Source organism: Ranitomeya variabilis, chromosome 7, assembly GCF_051348905.1.
Source record: "Ranitomeya variabilis isolate aRanVar5 chromosome 7, aRanVar5.hap1, whole genome shotgun sequence".
Classification (NCBI taxonomy): Eukaryota; Metazoa; Chordata; class Amphibia; order Anura; family Dendrobatidae; genus Ranitomeya; species Ranitomeya variabilis.
In genome coordinates, this window is record NC_135238.1 from 9,585,608 (window position 1) to 9,601,920 (window position 16,313).

Sequence of the window (16,313 nt, forward strand, 5' to 3'; positions counted from 1 at the left end):
GGTACATAGGGAGTGGAGAGGACAGAGGAGTCTGGATGGGGGGTACATAGGGAGTGGAGAGGACAGAGGACTCAGGATTGGGGCAGAGGGGTCTCAGGACTCAGGATTGGAGCAGAGGGGTCTCAGGAGTCTGGATGGGGGGTACATGGGGGTGTAGAGGGCAGAGTCAGTGACGGGTGATGGCGTCACGTACTGGTTAGCCATGACTGTGAGCACAGGACTATGGACAGTGTTTATTAGGAGGCCTCTCCGGTTCTGTGATCCTGATGACCCGCCCTTAGTCCCGGCCCCCCAGGATCAGCACAGCGTGGTGTAGCTGCCGTTCTATTGCGCAGTAGCGGAGTGCGGCCACTACAGGGCGCTGTGCTGCTCGGTGGGGGCTGTGCTGCTCGGTGGGGGCTGTGCTGCTCGGTGGGCGCTGTGCTGCTCGGTGGGCGCTGTGCTGCTCGGTGGGCGCTGTGCTGCTCGGTGGGCGCTGGGCCATCAGTGTCATGTGACCCCCATTTGTGCTGGTCACTGCGGCTCCTGTGAGGGGACACCAGAGACCCTCGGTCCCCGCGCCTCGTCCTGGAGGTGTTTTCTCCTCGGTGTCTCCACCACACAACACTCGGGGTGTTATTGAAGCAATGGCCTTAGACGTGTCGGCAGGGACGGTTATGACACGAGGACATCTGCCGCTCCCAGTAATGACCGCTCCGGGGGGCTCCACGTGCCATGCCTCAGTCACCTGACCACTGCAGCCTCTGATTGGCTGCTCAGACCAGGTGGCTAGGACCAGTCACCTGACCAATGCAGCCAATCACAGCCCTCAGCGGTCAGGTGACGTCATCAGTCTTTTGTGCTATAAAACATTATATTTTACAGGACTGATATAAGCTGATTATACACCGTTAGTGGTTCCGGCCCGCACTCCCATCATTACACCGCTCCGGGACACCCGGCAGCTCCGGTCCTCCAGTATCCCAGCATCCTCCGCGCCGGGCGCCGCGCTCGCCTCTATGGCTCTTCAGTCGCAGGAAGGGTGCAGTGGGCGTGGCCGGGGCAGAGCATGCGCAGTAGCAGTGGAAGTAGGAGAAAGTTGTGAGAAGTGATCGAGAGGAGTGACCGTGTATCCGGAGGCAGAATGAGGGACCGGACCAAGGAGCTGAGCGTGGTGAGTGGCCAGCAGGGGGCGACGGGTGACAGCGGGTGCGGCCTCCACAGCTGCCCGGACTGACCACTGCGGCTGGTGGACCACACGTCCCAGCGCTCTGCCTCTGTAGGACTACACGTCCCAGCGCTCTGCCTCTGTAGGACTACACGTCCCAGCGTGCTCTGCCTCTGTAGGACTACACGTCCCAGCGCTCTGCCCCTATAGGACTACACGTCCCAGCGCGCTCTGCCCCTGTAGGACTACACGTCCCAGCGTGCTCTGCCTCTGTAGGACTACACGTCCCAGCGCGCTCTGCCTCTGTAGGACTACACGTCCCAGCGCGCTCTGCCTCTGTAGGACTACACGTCCCAGCGCGCTCTGCCTCTGTAGGACTACACGTCCCAGCGCGCTCTGCCTCTGTAGGACTACACGTCCCAGCGTGCTCTGCCCCTGTAGGACTACACGTCCCAGCGCGCTCTGCCTCTGTAGGACTACACGTCCCAGCGCGCTCTGCCCCTGTAGGACTACACGTCCCAGCGCGCTCTGCATCTGTAGGACCACACGTCCCAGCGCGCTCTGCATCTGTAGGACCACACGTCCCAGCGCGCTCTGCCTCTGTAGGACTACACGTCCCAGCGTGCTCTGCCCCTGTAGGACCACACGTCCCAGCGCGCTCTGCCCCTGTAGGACCACACGTCCCAGCGCGCTCTGCCCCTGTAGGACTACACGTCCCAGCGCGCTCTGCCCCTGTAGGACCACACGTCCCAGCGCGCTCTGCCCCTGTAGGACCACACGTCCCAGCGTGCTCTGCCCCTGTAGGACTACACGTCCCAGCGCGCTCTGCATCTGTAGGACCACACGTCCCAGCGCGCTCTGCCTCTGTAGGACTACACGTCCCAGCGCGCTCTGCCTCTGTAGGACTACACGTCCCAGCGCGCTCTGCCCCTGTAGGACCACACGTCCCAGCGCGCTCTGCCTCTGTAGGACTACACGTCCCAGCGCGCTCTGCCTCTGTAGGACTACACGTCCCAGCGTGCTCTGCCCCTGTAGGACCACACGTCCCAGCGCGCTCTGCCCCTGTAGGACCACACGTCCCAGCGCGCTCTGCCCCTGTAGGACTACACGTCCCAGCGCGCTCTGCATCTGTAGGACTACACGTCCCAGCGCGCTCTGCCTCTGTAGGACTACACGTCCCAGCGCGCTCTGCCTCTGTAGGACTACACGTCCCAGCGTGCTCTGCCCCTGTAGGACCACACGTCCCAGCGCGCTCTGCCCCTGTAGGACCACACGTCCCAGCGCGCTCTGCCCCTGTAGGACCACACGTCCCAGCGCGCTCTGCCCCTGTAGGACCACACGTCCCAGCGCGCTCTGCCCCTGTAGGACCACACGTCCCAGCGCGCTCTGCCCCTGTAGGACTACACGTCCCAGCGCGCTCTGCCCCTGTAGGACTACACGTCCCAGCGCTCTGCCCCTGTAGGACTACACGTCCCAGCGCTCTGCCCCTGTAGGACTACATGTCCCAGCGCACTCTGCCTCTGTAGGATTAGACGTCCCAGCGCGCTCTGCCCCTGTAGGACTATACGTCCCAGCGCGCTCTGCCTCTGTAGGACTACACGTCCCAGCACGCTCTGCCTCTGTAGGACTACATGTCCCAGCGCACTCTGCCTCTGTAGGATTACACGTCCCAGCGCGCTCTGCCCCTGTAGGACTATACGTCCCAGCGCGCTCTGCCTCTGTAGGACTACACGTCCCAGCGCGCTCTGCCCCTGTAGGACTATACGTCCCAGCGCACTCTGCCTCTGTAGGACTACACGTCCCAGCGCGCTCTGCCCCTGTAGGACTATACGTCCCAGCGCGCTCTGCCTCTGTAGGACTACACGTCCCAGCGCGCTCTGCCTCTGTAGGACTACACGTCCCAGCGCGCTCTGCCCCTGTAGGACTATACGTCCCAGCGCGCTCTGCCTCTGTAGGTCCACACGTCCCAGCGCGCTCTGCCTCTGTAGGTCCACACGTCCCAGCGCGCTCTGCCCCTGTAGGACTATACGTCCCAGCGCGCTCTGCCCCTGTTCTTGCGTGACTGCGCGCTCCTGGCTCTGCCCCTTAAGAAGAGGCGAGTGATAAGGGGTCCTGGGGAAAGTCTCAGGCTGCGGACCCCTTGTGTCCTGGTGTTCGGTGGGTTTCCCTTCTCTGGTCACGTTGTTCTTACCCCCATCTTGTTTCAGGGTGACAGTGACTCTGAGCCCGATGAGCAGAAAGTTTTCATCTCGATGTCGAATGGCGGCAGTGACGAATCCGAGACGGACCACCAGTTCTTCAGGATGGTACTGACTGGTGTCATGTGCATAGTAGCCAGCGGGGGGCGCCTCTCCTCACCCACATTGTCTCTTTCCTTAGACTCGTGATATTCGGGAATCGATGGGCGTCCTGAGCAGCAAAGTGGCCGAGCTGGAGTCGAGTCAGGTGAAGATCCTGAGCCAGCCGCTCCCGGATGAGAGTAAGTGGCGCGGCCGGCAGGAAATGAGCAGCGGCTACTGCGACCACCTCTCCTGCACCCCCTGCGGTGGCCATGAGCTCTGCACAGCAGCTGGCGCTCATCACATGCTCTGCCCCTCTCCATATTTCGGTACAATCGTACTGCACTTGTGACGCGGTGACTCTCTGCACGGCTCGTATCCACGGCTCTGGGGTGGCCGGCGGCTCTGGGGTGGCCGGCGGCTCTGGGGCGGCCGGCGGCTCTGGGGCGGCCGGCGGCTCTGGGGCGGCCGGCGGCTCTGGGGCGGCCGGCGGCTCTGGGGTGGCCGGCGGCTCTGGGCGGCCGGCGGCTCGTGGTGTCATTAATCTCGGTGCTACTTTCTGTTCTCAGATATGAAGAAAGATTTACAATCTCTGAGGGAAGAGATAAAACGTTTCGCAAAGGAAATTCGGAGTAAACTGCAGCGTAAGTGCACTGTGACAATAGGGGGTCTGAGTTTATGGGGCAGGGAAAGCCTTTGCTTAAGGGCTTGGGGTTGGCGCTTTGGTTGGGGGAGGTAATGGCTGGTACTTGGCAGACCTGTGGAGGGTTAGGATTACAGCCCTCCTGAATTTATTGCTTAGGGCCTGGGGTGGAGGTGTTTGGGCTGGTGCTTGGAGGGCCATAGGGCCGGCGCTTGGGGGGGGGGGGGTTAGCGGGCACGGGATAGAGGAGTTAGGTCTGGCGCTTGGGGGGGGGGGGTGCCCGTGGTGGATGAGTTAAGGATGGCATTTTGGGGGGCCCGGGTGCAGGAGTTGGGCCTGGCGCTTGGGGGGCCCGGGCTGGAGGAGTTTGGGCTGGCACTTGGGGGGGAGGCCCACGGTGGAGGAGTTTGGGCTTGCTCTTGGGGCCCATGGTGGAGGAGTTTGGGCTGACACTTGAGGGGGGCCCATGGTGGAGGAGTTTGGGCTGGCACTTGGGGGGGCCCATGGTGGAGGAGTTTGGGCTGGCACTTGGGGGGGCCCATGGTGGAGGAGTTTGGGCTGGTACTTGGGGGGGGGGGGGGGGGGGCGTGATTTAGGAGTTGGGGGTTGGGGCTTGCGCTTGGGGGGGGGCCCGTGGTGGATGAGTTAAGGATGGCATTTTGAGAGGCCCGGGGTGGAGTAGTTGGGCCTGGCACTTGGGGTCCCATGGTGGAGGAGTTTGGTCTGGCACTTGGGGGGACGACGCAGACTAGCGCATGAGTCCCAGTGGTGAGATGGTTAGGGCTGGTGATCGGGGCCTGCTATGGGGGTGATGACTTCATGCTTGTGGTCCATGTCAGGACTTAGGTTGTGAAGGTCCGGGTGTTTTGTGGAGGATTTAGGCTGGTTGTTAGGTCCTGGTGCCTGTGGTGGGTGGGAGTCCTTCACCTGTCGCCGTCTCACCTTGGTTCCTCTGTCATTACAGTCATTGAGATAAAGGACGATGAGGAGGAGGTGAGGAAGTCGGTGCACCTGCGGATGAAGAAGACTCAGGTATCGTCCTAATGACCCTTCGTGGAGGTTGTGTGGGGTCTTCACCCCTGCGCTCAGGTTCATTTATCAGAACGTCTTGTCTTGCAGCACTCCGTCCTCTCTCAGCAATTCTTCGAAATCCTAAACCAGTGTAACATGGTGCAGACGCAGTACAGAGACAACAATGTGAATAGGATCAAGCGGCAGCTCCAGATCAGTATGTTCCCACTCCTGCTGTACACTGGGGGTAGTAGTCCTGCCTGAACATTCATGCACCTGTCAGGGGCCTGTACTGTGACAGGTGGAGGACGCCATTTACCTTCCTGTTGTTCCTTCACAGCCGGCCACAGTGTCACAGACGAGCAGTTTGAAGAGATGCTGGAGAGTGGACAGACGGACGTGTTCACCTGCAATGTAAGAGGCGGTGCGATTGTGAGCAATCAACAGAACTGGGAGGATTGTGGGAGGCTGTGGTTGGTGTCAGTCTTACATGGAGGATGTGGGAGCCATAGCGAGTGATGGTGATTGGAGGATATGGGAGCTGAAGGGAGTGTTGATGGGTACTGGGGGGAGTGAGTGGCTGGTGGAGGATGAGGGATCATTGGGCGGATGAGGGAGCTTTGGGCATTGGTGGCGGATGAGGGAGCGTTGGGCATTGGTGGCGGATGAGGGAGCGTTGGGCATTGGTGGCGGATGAGGGAGCGTTGGGCATTGGTGGCGGATGAGGGAGCGTTGGGCATTGGTGGCAGATGAGGGAGCTTTGGGGCTAATGAGGGAGCGATGGGCGTTGGAGAATGAGGGAGCATTGGGGATTGGTGGTGGATGAGGGAGCGTTGGTGGCGGATGAGGTGTGTCTGGGGTGGATGAGGGCGTTTGGGGCATTGGTGGTTGAGGAAGGAGAGTTGGTGGAGGATGAGGGAGTGTTGGGAGTGGATGAGGGAGTGTGGGGTTTGATGGTGGATGAGGAAGCGTTGGTGGAGGATGCGGCCGCAGGAGTGAGCTTTGTGCATTGGTGGAGGATGAGGGAGTGTGGCGGATGAAGAAATGTTGGTGGTGGATAAGGGAGCGTTGGGGATTGGTGGCGGATGAGGGAGCATTGGTGGTGGATGAGGGAGTTTGGGGCATTGGTGGTGGATGAGGAAGCATTGGTGGAGGAGGAGGAGGGAGAGTTGGGTGTTGGTGGAGGATGAGGGAGTGTTGGGAGTGGATGATGGAGCGTGGGGGGTTGATGGCAGATGTGGGAGGGTTGGGCGTTGGTTTAGGATGTGGCTGCAGGAGGGAGAATTTTGCATTGGTGGAGAATGAGGTGGTGTTGGGGGTTGGGAGAGACATGTGGGGCTAGAGGAAGCATTGGGGATTGGTGAAAGTTGCGGCGGTCGGAGAAAGTATTGGTAATTGTTGGAGGAAGTGTTGGGCATTGGTGCAGGATGGTGCTTGCATGTAAGAGGGCGAGTGTTGTGATGGGGAAGATGGGCCCGGGTTAGTGTACGATGCCTGCGCACTGGAGGTAATTTGGGATGTTGGTAGTAGGACACCACTGTGTGACCGATGGGTTTCTTTGTGCAGATCCTGAAGGACACACAGGTCACTAAACAGGCCCTGAATGAAATCGAAGCTCGGCACGAGGAGATCCTGAAGCTGGAGAAGAGCATTGTGGAACTTCACGATATGTTCATGTACCTCGCCATGGAGGTGGAGGCGCAGGTATGAGGCTGGATTATGTAGGGATGGTGGTTGTGAATGGTTGAGTCCTCCCGGGCTCTGCTGCCCGTGTCCTCATACCTTGTCCTGACTTTTGTTCCATCTCAGGGGGAGACGATAAACAGCATCGAGAAGAATATTTTACATTCTACGGATTATGTGGAAAAAGCCAAGAAACAGCTGGACCAGGCGGTGGACAACAGACAGAAGGCGCGGAAGGTGAGACCCGGAGACGACCTGTGCCGTATGACCTGTGCCCGGCGCATTTTACACAGCCGTCTCTTCTCTCTGCAGAAAAAAGTCTACATCGCCATCTGCTTGGCCATCTTCATCATTGTCGTCGTCCTCATCATCACGGTGTCCCTGACGACCTGAGAGGAGCAGACGAGGACCCCTGTGCCCCCCACCCCATATATACCTGTATCACGCAGCGATGCCATCCTGCTCCCCGCGGGGGACACAGCGTAGCTTCTGAGTACAGGCCCGGTGGTCTCTGCTGGGGCTCGGGGAGGGTAACTGACCTCCCGTGGTGACCGACCACCGACACTGTGTGCGATTTCCGAGTGTGCCTTATACTTTACCATTATAGATGTCAGTCTGCGTGTGCGAGCGGTGCTGCCTCCATCACTGTACATAGCCCGGCCCTGGCGAGTGCTCTCAGGTCCATGCACTGCCCCCTGCTGGTGCCAGGGCCTCCATGACATTGTGCGGGGGATAAGGTGGCGCTCAGTCGCTGTCTCTTGTTCTTTTTTTAATTCTTGGCGTAATTTATGTAACGAGCGGCTTCACTTTTATACGGTATTTTACAGGTTAAATCCACGTAACGGTCAGTCACGGTCCGGTCACTGCCGCAGCTCCAGACACCATTTTGCTGGTAGCTGCTTGGTATCTGTCAGCACCGTCCACACCCCGAGACGCCAGGACGCACGGCCCTCTGGGAACTGTAGTGTCCTACGTCCCATTACTGGATTAAACACTACATCTCGCACTGCGGCAGAATTGTGAATGCAGCTCTGGCTGTGTCCGGACCAGTCACCAGGGAGGAGCTTGCACTTTGTTCTTGTAATGACCCCCGATGTCAGCCATGCCGGCGAGGTGAGGGTGCATTTCGGTGCTGCGTGCTCATGGACTGTCCTGGCTCCTATAATGCTGGAGGTTTCTCATGTCCGTGGAGCTCACACTGACCGCTCCATTCAGTGTTTCTTTTTTTTTTTTATAACGATCTTGTATTAAATAAACTATTAATATGTAATATCTGCTTGTCTGCTGTGAAATACCCGGCGGAACAATCAGTAAGTCCGTTTATTCAAGATGGCGTCTGGCGGTAAGTGCTTGTGACGACAAAGTGAAACTTCACTCACCTGATGCTGTTGAATGTCTTTCACTGGATGAGAATAGTAAGTACCAAGGCCTGGTGGAAGTGGGAACCGGGGACCACCCAAGAGTGGAATTACCCTAGACCACCAGGGCCTTGTACCCGTGATTACATGGGGCTCAGCTCGTGGTTCTCCTGCGTCTTATGTCCTGACTCGTATCTGAGCACAGACCGGTGTCATGTAACATGGAGAGAACCCCTGACCTGCTGCAGATATGACCATCCGCTCTCAGGGGAAGGTCTCCGATCCTGCGCAGGATGCCAGGCGTGTACATGCTGCAGAGAGCCAAGGAAGAGACTGAGGTGACAGCAGCACGGTGACGGGCAGAGAGGAAACTGAGGTGACAGCAGCACAGTGACGGGCAGAGAGGAGACTGAGGTGACAGCAGAACAGTGACCGACTGAGAGGAGACTGAGGTGACAGCAGCACAGTGACGGGCAGAGAGGAGACTGAGGTGACAGCAGCACAGTGACGGGCAGAGAGGAGACTGAGGTGACAGCAGCACAGTGACGGGCAGAGAGGAGACTGAGGTGACAGCAGCACAGTGACGGGCAGAGAGGAGACTGAGGTGACAGCAGCACAGTGACGGGCAGAGAGGTGACAGCAGCACAGTGACGGGCAGAGAGGAGACTGAGGTGACAGCAGCACAGTGACGGGCAGAGAGGAGACTGAGGTGACAGCAGCACAGTGACGGGCAGAGAGGAGACTGAGGTGACAGCAGCACAGTGACGGGCAGAGAGGAGACAGGTGACAGCAGCACAGTGACGGGCAGAGAGGAGACTGAGGTGACAGCAGCACAGTGACGGGCAGAGAGGAGACTGAGGTGACAGCAGCACGGTGACGGGCAGAGAGGAGACTGAGGTGACAGCAGAACAGTGACCGACTGAGAGGAGACTGAGGTGACAGCAGCACAGTGACGGGCAGAGAGGTGACAGCAGCACAGTGACTGGCAGAGAGGAGACTGAGGTGACAGCAGAACAGTGACAGGCAGAGAGGAGACTGAGGTGACAGCAGTACAGTAACGGGCAGAGAGGAGACTGAGGTGACAGCAGCACAGTGACGGGCAGAGAGGAGACTGAGGTGACAGCAGTACAGTAACGGGCAGAGAGGAGACTGAGGTGACAGCAGCACAGTGACGGGCAGAGAGGAGACTGAGGTGACAGCAGAACAGTGACGGGCAGAGAGGAGACTGAGGTGACAGCAGAACAGTGACGGGCAGAGAGGAGACTGAGGTGACAGCAGAACAGTGACCGACTGAGAGGAGACTGAGGTGACAGCAGCACAGTGACAGGCAGAGAGGAGACTGAGGTGACAGCAGCACAGTGACGGGCAGAGAGGAGACTGAGGTGACAGCAGCACAGTGACGGGCAGAGAGGAGACTGAGGTGACAGCAGCACAGTGACGGGCAGAGAGGAGACTGAGGTGACAGCAGCACAGTGACGGGCAGAGAGGAGACTGAGGTGACAGCAGCACAGTGACGGGCAGAGAGGAGACAGGTGACAGCAGCACAGTGACGGGCAGAGAGGAGACTGAGGTGACAGCAGCACAGTGACGGGCAGAGAGGAGACTGAGGTGACAGCAGCACGGTGACGGGCAGAGAGGAGACTGAGGTGACAGCAGAACAGTGACCGACTGAGAGGAGACTGAGGTGACAGCAGCACAGTGACGGGCAGAGAGGTGACAGCAGCACAGTGACTGGCAGAGAGGAGACTGAGGTGACAGCAGAACAGTGACGGGCAGAGAGGAGACTGAGGTGACAGCAGAACAGTGACCGACTGAGAGGAGACTGAGGTGACAGCAGCACAGTGACGGGCAGAGAGGAGACTGAGGTGACAGCAGCACAGTGACGGGCAGAGAGGAGACTGAGGTGACAGCAGCACAGTGACAGGCAGAGAGGAGACTGAGGTGACAGCAGTACAGTAACGGGCAGAGAGGAGACTGAGGTGACAGCAGCACAGTGACGGGCAGAGAGGAGACTGAGGTGACAGCAGCACAGTGACGGGCAGAGAGGAGACTGAGGTGACAGCAGCACAGTGACGGGCAGAGAGGAGACTGAGGTGACAGCAGCACAGTGACGGGCAGAGAGGAGACAGGTGACAGCAGCACAGTGACGGGCAGAGAGGAGACTGAGGTGACAGCAGCACAGTGACGGGCAGAGAGGAGACTGAGGTGACAGCAGCACGGTGACGGGCAGAGAGGAGACTGAGGTGACAGCAGAACAGTGACCGACTGAGAGGAGACTGAGGTGACAGCAGCACAGTGACGGGCAGAGAGGTGACAGCAGCACAGTGACTGGCAGAGAGGAGACTGAGGTGACAGCAGAACAGTGACGGGCAGAGAGGAGACTGAGGTGACAGCAGAACAGTGACCGACTGAGAGGAGACTGAGGTGACAGCAGCACGGTGACGGGCAGAGAGGAGACTGAGGTGACAGCAGCACGGTGACCGACGGAGAGGAGACTGAGGTGACAGCAGCACAGTGACGGGCAGAGAGGAGACTGAGGTGACAGCAGCACAGTGACGGGAGACTGAGGTGACATCAGCACAGTGACAGGCAGAGAGGAGACTGAGGTGACAGCAGCACAGTGATGGGCAGAGAGGAGACTGAGGTGACAGCAGCACAGTGACGGGCAGAGAGGAGACTGAGGTGACAGCAGCACAGTGACAGGCAGAGAGGAGACTGAGGTGACAGCAGCACAGTGACGGGCAGAGAGGAGACAGCAGCACAGTGACGGGCAGAGAGGAGACTGAGGTGACAGCAGCACAGTGACGGGCAGAGGAGACTGAGGTGACAGCAGCACAGCGACGGGCAGAGAGGAGACTGAGGTGACAGCAGTACAGTGACGGGCAGAGAGGAGACAGGTGACAGCAGTACAGTGACGGGCAGAGAGGAGACTGAGGTGACAGCAACACAGTGACGGGCAGAGAGGAGACTGAGGTGACAGCAGCACAGTGACGGGCAGAGAGGAGACTGAGGTGACAGCAGCACAGTGACGGGCAGAGAGGAGACTGAGGTGACAGCAGCACAGTGACGGGCAGAGAGGAGACTGAGGTGACAGCAGCACAGTGACGGGCAGAGAGGAGACTGAGGTGACAGCAGCACAGTGACGGGCAGAGAGGTGACAGCAGCACAGTGACGGGCAGAGAGGAGACTGAGGTGACAGCAGCACAGTGACGGGCAGAGAGGAGACTGAGGTGACAGCAGCACAGTGACGGGCAGAGAGGAGACAGGTGACAGCAGCACAGTGACGGGCAGAGAGGAGACTGAGGTGACAGCAGCACAGTGACGGGCAGAGAGGAGACTGAGGTGACAGCAGCACGGTGACGGGCAGAGAGGAGACTGAGGTGACAGCAGCACAGTGACGGGCAGAGAGGAGACTGAGGTGACAGCAGCACAGTGACAGGCAGAGAGACTGAGGTGACAGCAGCACAGTGACGGGCAGAGAGGAGACTGAGGTGACAGCAGCACAGTGACAGGCAGAGGAGACTGAGGTGACAGCAGCACAGTGACAGGCAGAGAGGAGTCTGAGGTGACAGCAGTACAGTGATGGGCAGAGGAGACTGAGGTGACAGCAGCACAGTGACGGGCAGAGAGGAGACTGAGGTGACAGCAGCACAGTGACAGGCAGAGGAGACTGAGGTGACAGCAGCACAGTGACCGACGGAGAGGAGACTGAGGTGACAGCAGCACAGTGACGGGCAGAGAGGTGACAGCAGCACAGCGACGGGCAGAGGAGACTGAGGTGACAGCAGCACAGTGACCGACGGAGAGGAGACTGAGGTGACAGCAGCACAGTGACGGGCAGAGAGGTGACAGCAGCACAGCGACGGGCAGAGGAGACTGAGGTGACAGCAGCACAGTGACGGGCAGAGAGGAGACTGAGGTGACAGCAGTACAGTGACGGGCAGAGAGGAGACAGGTGACAGCAGTACAGTGACGGGCAGAGAGGAGACTGAGGTGACAGCAACACAGTGACGGGCAGAGAGGAGACTGAGGTGACAGCAGCACAGTGACGGGCAGAGAGGAGACTGAGGTGACAGCAGCACAGTGACGGGCAGAGAGGAGACTGAGGTGACAGCAGCACAGTGACGGGCAGAGAGGAGACTGAGGTGACAGCAGCACAGTGACAGGCAGAGAGGAGACAGGTGACAGCAGCACAGTGACGGGCAGAGAGGAGACTGAGGTGACAGCAGCACAGTGATGGGCAGAGAGGAGACTGAGGTGACAGCAGCACAGTGACGGGCAGAGAGGAGACAGGTGACAGCAGCACAGTGACGGGCAGAGAGGAGACTGAGGTGACAGCAGCACAGTGACGGGCAGAGAGGAGACTGAGGTGACAGCAGCACAGTGACGGGCAGAGGAGACTGAGGTGACAGCAGCACAGTGACAGGCAGAGGAGACTGAGGTGACAGCAGCACAGTGACCGACGGAGAGGAGACTGAGGTGACAGCAGCATAGTGACAGGCAGAGAGGAGACTGAGGTGACAGCAGCACAGTGACAGAGGAGACAGGTGACAGCAGCACAGTGACAGGAGACTGAGGTGACAGCAGTACGGTGACAGGCAGAGAATAGGTGACAGCAGCACAGTGACGGGCAGAGAATAGGTGACAGCAGCACAGTGACAGGCAGAGAGGAGACAGGTGACAGCACAGTGACAGGAGACTGAGGTGACAGCAGTACGGTGACAGGCAGAGAGGAGACTGAGGTGACAGGCAGAGAGGAGACTGAGGTGACAGGCAGAGAGGAGACAGGTGACACAGCACAGTGACGGGCAGAGAATAGGTGACAGCAGCACAGTGACAGGCAGTGAGATGGGGCACTCCGCTGATCACCAGTCACAAGATCTGCTCCGCTGTGATCACCAATTACAGGAGAAATCTGCCTACACTGGAGAGACGTCTGCAATCCTGGCACTGATCGCCGCACGTCTTCTACTCCAGTCACATCCAAAGCTGCAATCAGCTCGGCCTCTCCCATAATGCACCACAGCAGATAATGGGCAGTAGAGAGTTAACAGGATCTACAGGCGGAAGGATCAATTACTCAGAGATGTAAACAGCACATGACTACTGGATGGTGAATCCAATCTATTGCTCTCTGTTATCTGCCATTTCAGGCCGTGCCAAGGCTTTAAGTCTGATGCAGCTGCTCGAATAGAAGGAGGACTCTTGAAGACTAGCAGGTCTTTAATGGCCCCTTTAAACAGCCGATTGGAATGCGTTTACTTGGCCAACATCCATCTGTATGTGCACCGAATGCTTAAAGGGTAATTCCACATCTCCATAAATGAGTGTTGTCAGTCTGGAAACACAAGCAACTTTGCAATTTACCACTTATTAAAATGTTAAACCATTCCTGAGATACAAACAGATTTATTTTCCTTATGGCTCGTTGCCTAGGAGACCAACCACTGCTGCTACAACCTCTGGCAAAAATTATGGAATCACCGGCCTTGGAGGATGTTCATTCAGTTGTTACATTTTGTAGAAAAAAAGCCGATCACAGACATGGCACAAAACTAAAGTCATATCAAATGGGAACTTTCTGGCTTTAAGAAACACTAAAAGAAATCAAGAACAAAAAATGTGGTAGTCAGCAATGGTTACTTTTTTAGAACAAGCAGAGGGGAAAATATTACAGGAATAATCCTGTAAATTTTCATACTCAAAAATAACACCTGCATCAAATTAGATCTGCTCGTTAGTCTGCATCTAAAAAGGAGTGATCCCACCTTGGAGAGCTGTTGCACCAAGTGGACTGACATGAATCATGGCTCCAACAGGAGAGATGTCAAGGAGAGGATCAAACTCTTACAAGAGGGTAAATCATCACGCAATGTGGCAAAAGTTGTTGGTTGTTCACAGTCAGCTGTGTCTAAAATCTGGACCAAATACAAACAACATGGGAAGGTTGTTAAAGGCAAACATACTGGTAGACCAAGGAAGACATCAAAGCATCAAGACCGGAAACTTAAAGCAATATGTCTCCAAAACAGGAAATGCACAACAAAACAAATGAGGAACGAATGGGAGGAAACGTCTGTGACCGAACTGTAAGAAACCGCCTAAAGGAAATGGGATTTACATACAGAAAAGCTAAACGAAAGCCATCATTAACACCTAAACAGAAAAAAACAAGGCTACAATGGGCTAAGGAAAAGCAGTCGTGGCCTGTGGATGACTGGATGAAAGTCGTATTCAGTGATGAATCGCGAATCTGCATTGGGCAAGGTGATGATGCTGGAACGTTTGTTTGGTGCCGTTCCAATGAGAGTTATAAAGATGACTGCCTGAAGAGAACATGCAAATTTCCCCAGTCATTGATGATATGGGGCTGCATGTCAGGTAAAGGCACTGGGGAGATGGCCGTCATTACATCTTCAATAAATGCACAAGTTTATGTTGATATTTTGGACACTTTTCTTATCCCATCAATTGAAAGGATGTTTGGGGATGATGAAATCATTTTCCAAGATGATAATGCATCCTGCCATAGAGCAAAAACTGTGCAAACATTCCTTGAAAAAAGACACATAAGGTCAATGTCATGGGCTGCAAATAGTCCGGATCTCAATTCAATAGAAAATCTTTGGTGGAAGTTGAAGAAAATGGTCCATGACAAGGCTCCAACCTGCAAAGCTGATCTGGCCACAGCAATCAGAGAAAGATGGAGCCAGATTGATGGAGAGTCCTGTGTGACCCTCATTAAGTCCAGGCCTCAGAGACTGCAAGCTGTTATAAAAGCCAGAGGTGGTACAACAAAATACTAGGGATTTTTTTTGTTTGTTTGTTTTTCAGGATTCCATAATTTTTCCCTATGCTTGGTTAAAAAAAGTAACCATTACTGACTGCCACGTTTTTTGTTCTTGATTTCTTTTAGTGTTTCTTAAAGCCAGAAAGTTGTCATCTGAAATGACTTTAGTTTTGTGCCATGTCTGTGATCTGCTTGTTTTCTACAAAATTAAACAACTGAATGAACATCCTCCGAGGCCGGTGATTCCATAATTTCTGCCAGGGGTTGTAGATGGCAGAACGTGCACAGTGCTGTCTTTTATTGAGCTTGTAAGCGCTGTTCTGAAGCTGGCCAGGATCGCTGTTACCTCCTAGTCCCAACCAGTTTCAGTGCAGTACTTAATAACTAAACAGCAGCGGTGGTCGGTCTCCTAGGCAATGAAAAGCATACAAAAAGAAACAGGTTAATATCTTGAGAACAGTTGCATATTTTTACAAGCAGTAAACTGCAAAAGGGATCGTTCCTACAAGCGATAGCCGAAAATATTCATTTATGAAGGTGGAAATAACCCCTTTAAATACAATCTCTCTGCGTGCACTGGATATCATGGGTGGAAAAGCCATGTGATAACAAAAATGTCCCTCAGGAGGCGTCAGCCAGCTTCTCCAGGCCATGGAATGATAAATCAGCCTCGACATTGGGTGGTCAGGAGCTGAAATGGCAGCCATATTGTTGAGCCTAAGCCAGAACATTGGAGCGAGCCGTCGATATGGTTACGACGCGCTGCCCCGAGGACGTTGCCCCAATGTCGTCGCCCTGCCCCAATGACGCCCTCCTGCTCCAAGGACGTCACCCTGCCCAGAGGACATCGCCCTCCCCCAAGGACGTCACCCTGCCCAGAGGATATCGCCCTCCCGCCCCAAGGACGCCACCCTTCCCCAAAGACATCACCCTGCTACGAGGATGCCCTCCTGCCCCAAGGACGCCCTCCTGCCCTGAGGACATCGCCCTGTTACGAGGACGCCCTCCTGCCCCAAGGACGCCACCCTGCTACGAGGATGCCCTCCTGCCCCAAGGACGCCCTCCTGCCCTGAGGACATCGCCCTGTTACGAGGACGCCCTCCTGCCCCAAGGACGCCACCCTGCCCAGAGGACGTCGCCCTCCCGCAAGGACGCCCTCCTGCCCCGAGGACGTCGCCCTGCCCCGAGGACGTCGCCCTGCCCCGAGGACGTCGCCCTGCCCCGAGGACGTCGCCCTGCCCCGAGGACGTCGCCCTGCCCCGAGGACGTCGCCCTGCCCCGAGGATGCCCCCACTGCCCCGAGGACGGGCTGTGTGAGGGGCAGACACGACCACTCCATCCCGCAGGAAGAGTTCCCAGCTTACTGGCACAAGTCTTTATACAAACATGGCCACCTCAGGGG

The 16,313-nt window shown here is 56.9% G+C and overlaps 1 protein-coding gene across 1 annotated transcript; it reads left to right on the top strand.

Annotated features, from left to right (window-relative positions):
• The first annotated feature begins 864 nt into the window (after positions 1-864).
• On the top strand, positions 865-8,033 carry STX4 (syntaxin 4). Its single transcript, XM_077273882.1, has 10 exons — positions 865-1,153; positions 3,355-3,453; positions 3,527-3,626; positions 3,996-4,070; positions 5,034-5,101; positions 5,189-5,297; positions 5,421-5,494; positions 6,647-6,784; positions 6,890-7,000; positions 7,076-8,033. Exons 1-10 carry the CDS (start codon positions 1,124-1,126, stop codon positions 7,154-7,156), a joined length of 885 nt encoding a protein of 294 aa, XP_077129997.1. The 5' UTR covers positions 865-1,123; the 3' UTR covers positions 7,157-8,033.
• The last annotated feature ends 8,280 nt before the right edge of the window (positions 8,034-16,313 follow it).

Coding starts and splice junctions, on each gene's coding strand:
- STX4 (XM_077273882.1), top strand. CDS start 1,124: ATGAGGGACCGGACCAAGGAGCTGAGCGTG. Junction 5,102..5,188: donor TGCGGATGAAGAAGACTCAG/GTATCGTCCTAA, acceptor CTTGTCTTGCAG/CACTCCGTCCTCTCTCAGCA. Junction 5,495..6,646: donor CGGACGTGTTCACCTGCAAT/GTAAGAGGCGGT, acceptor TTCTTTGTGCAG/ATCCTGAAGGACACACAGGT.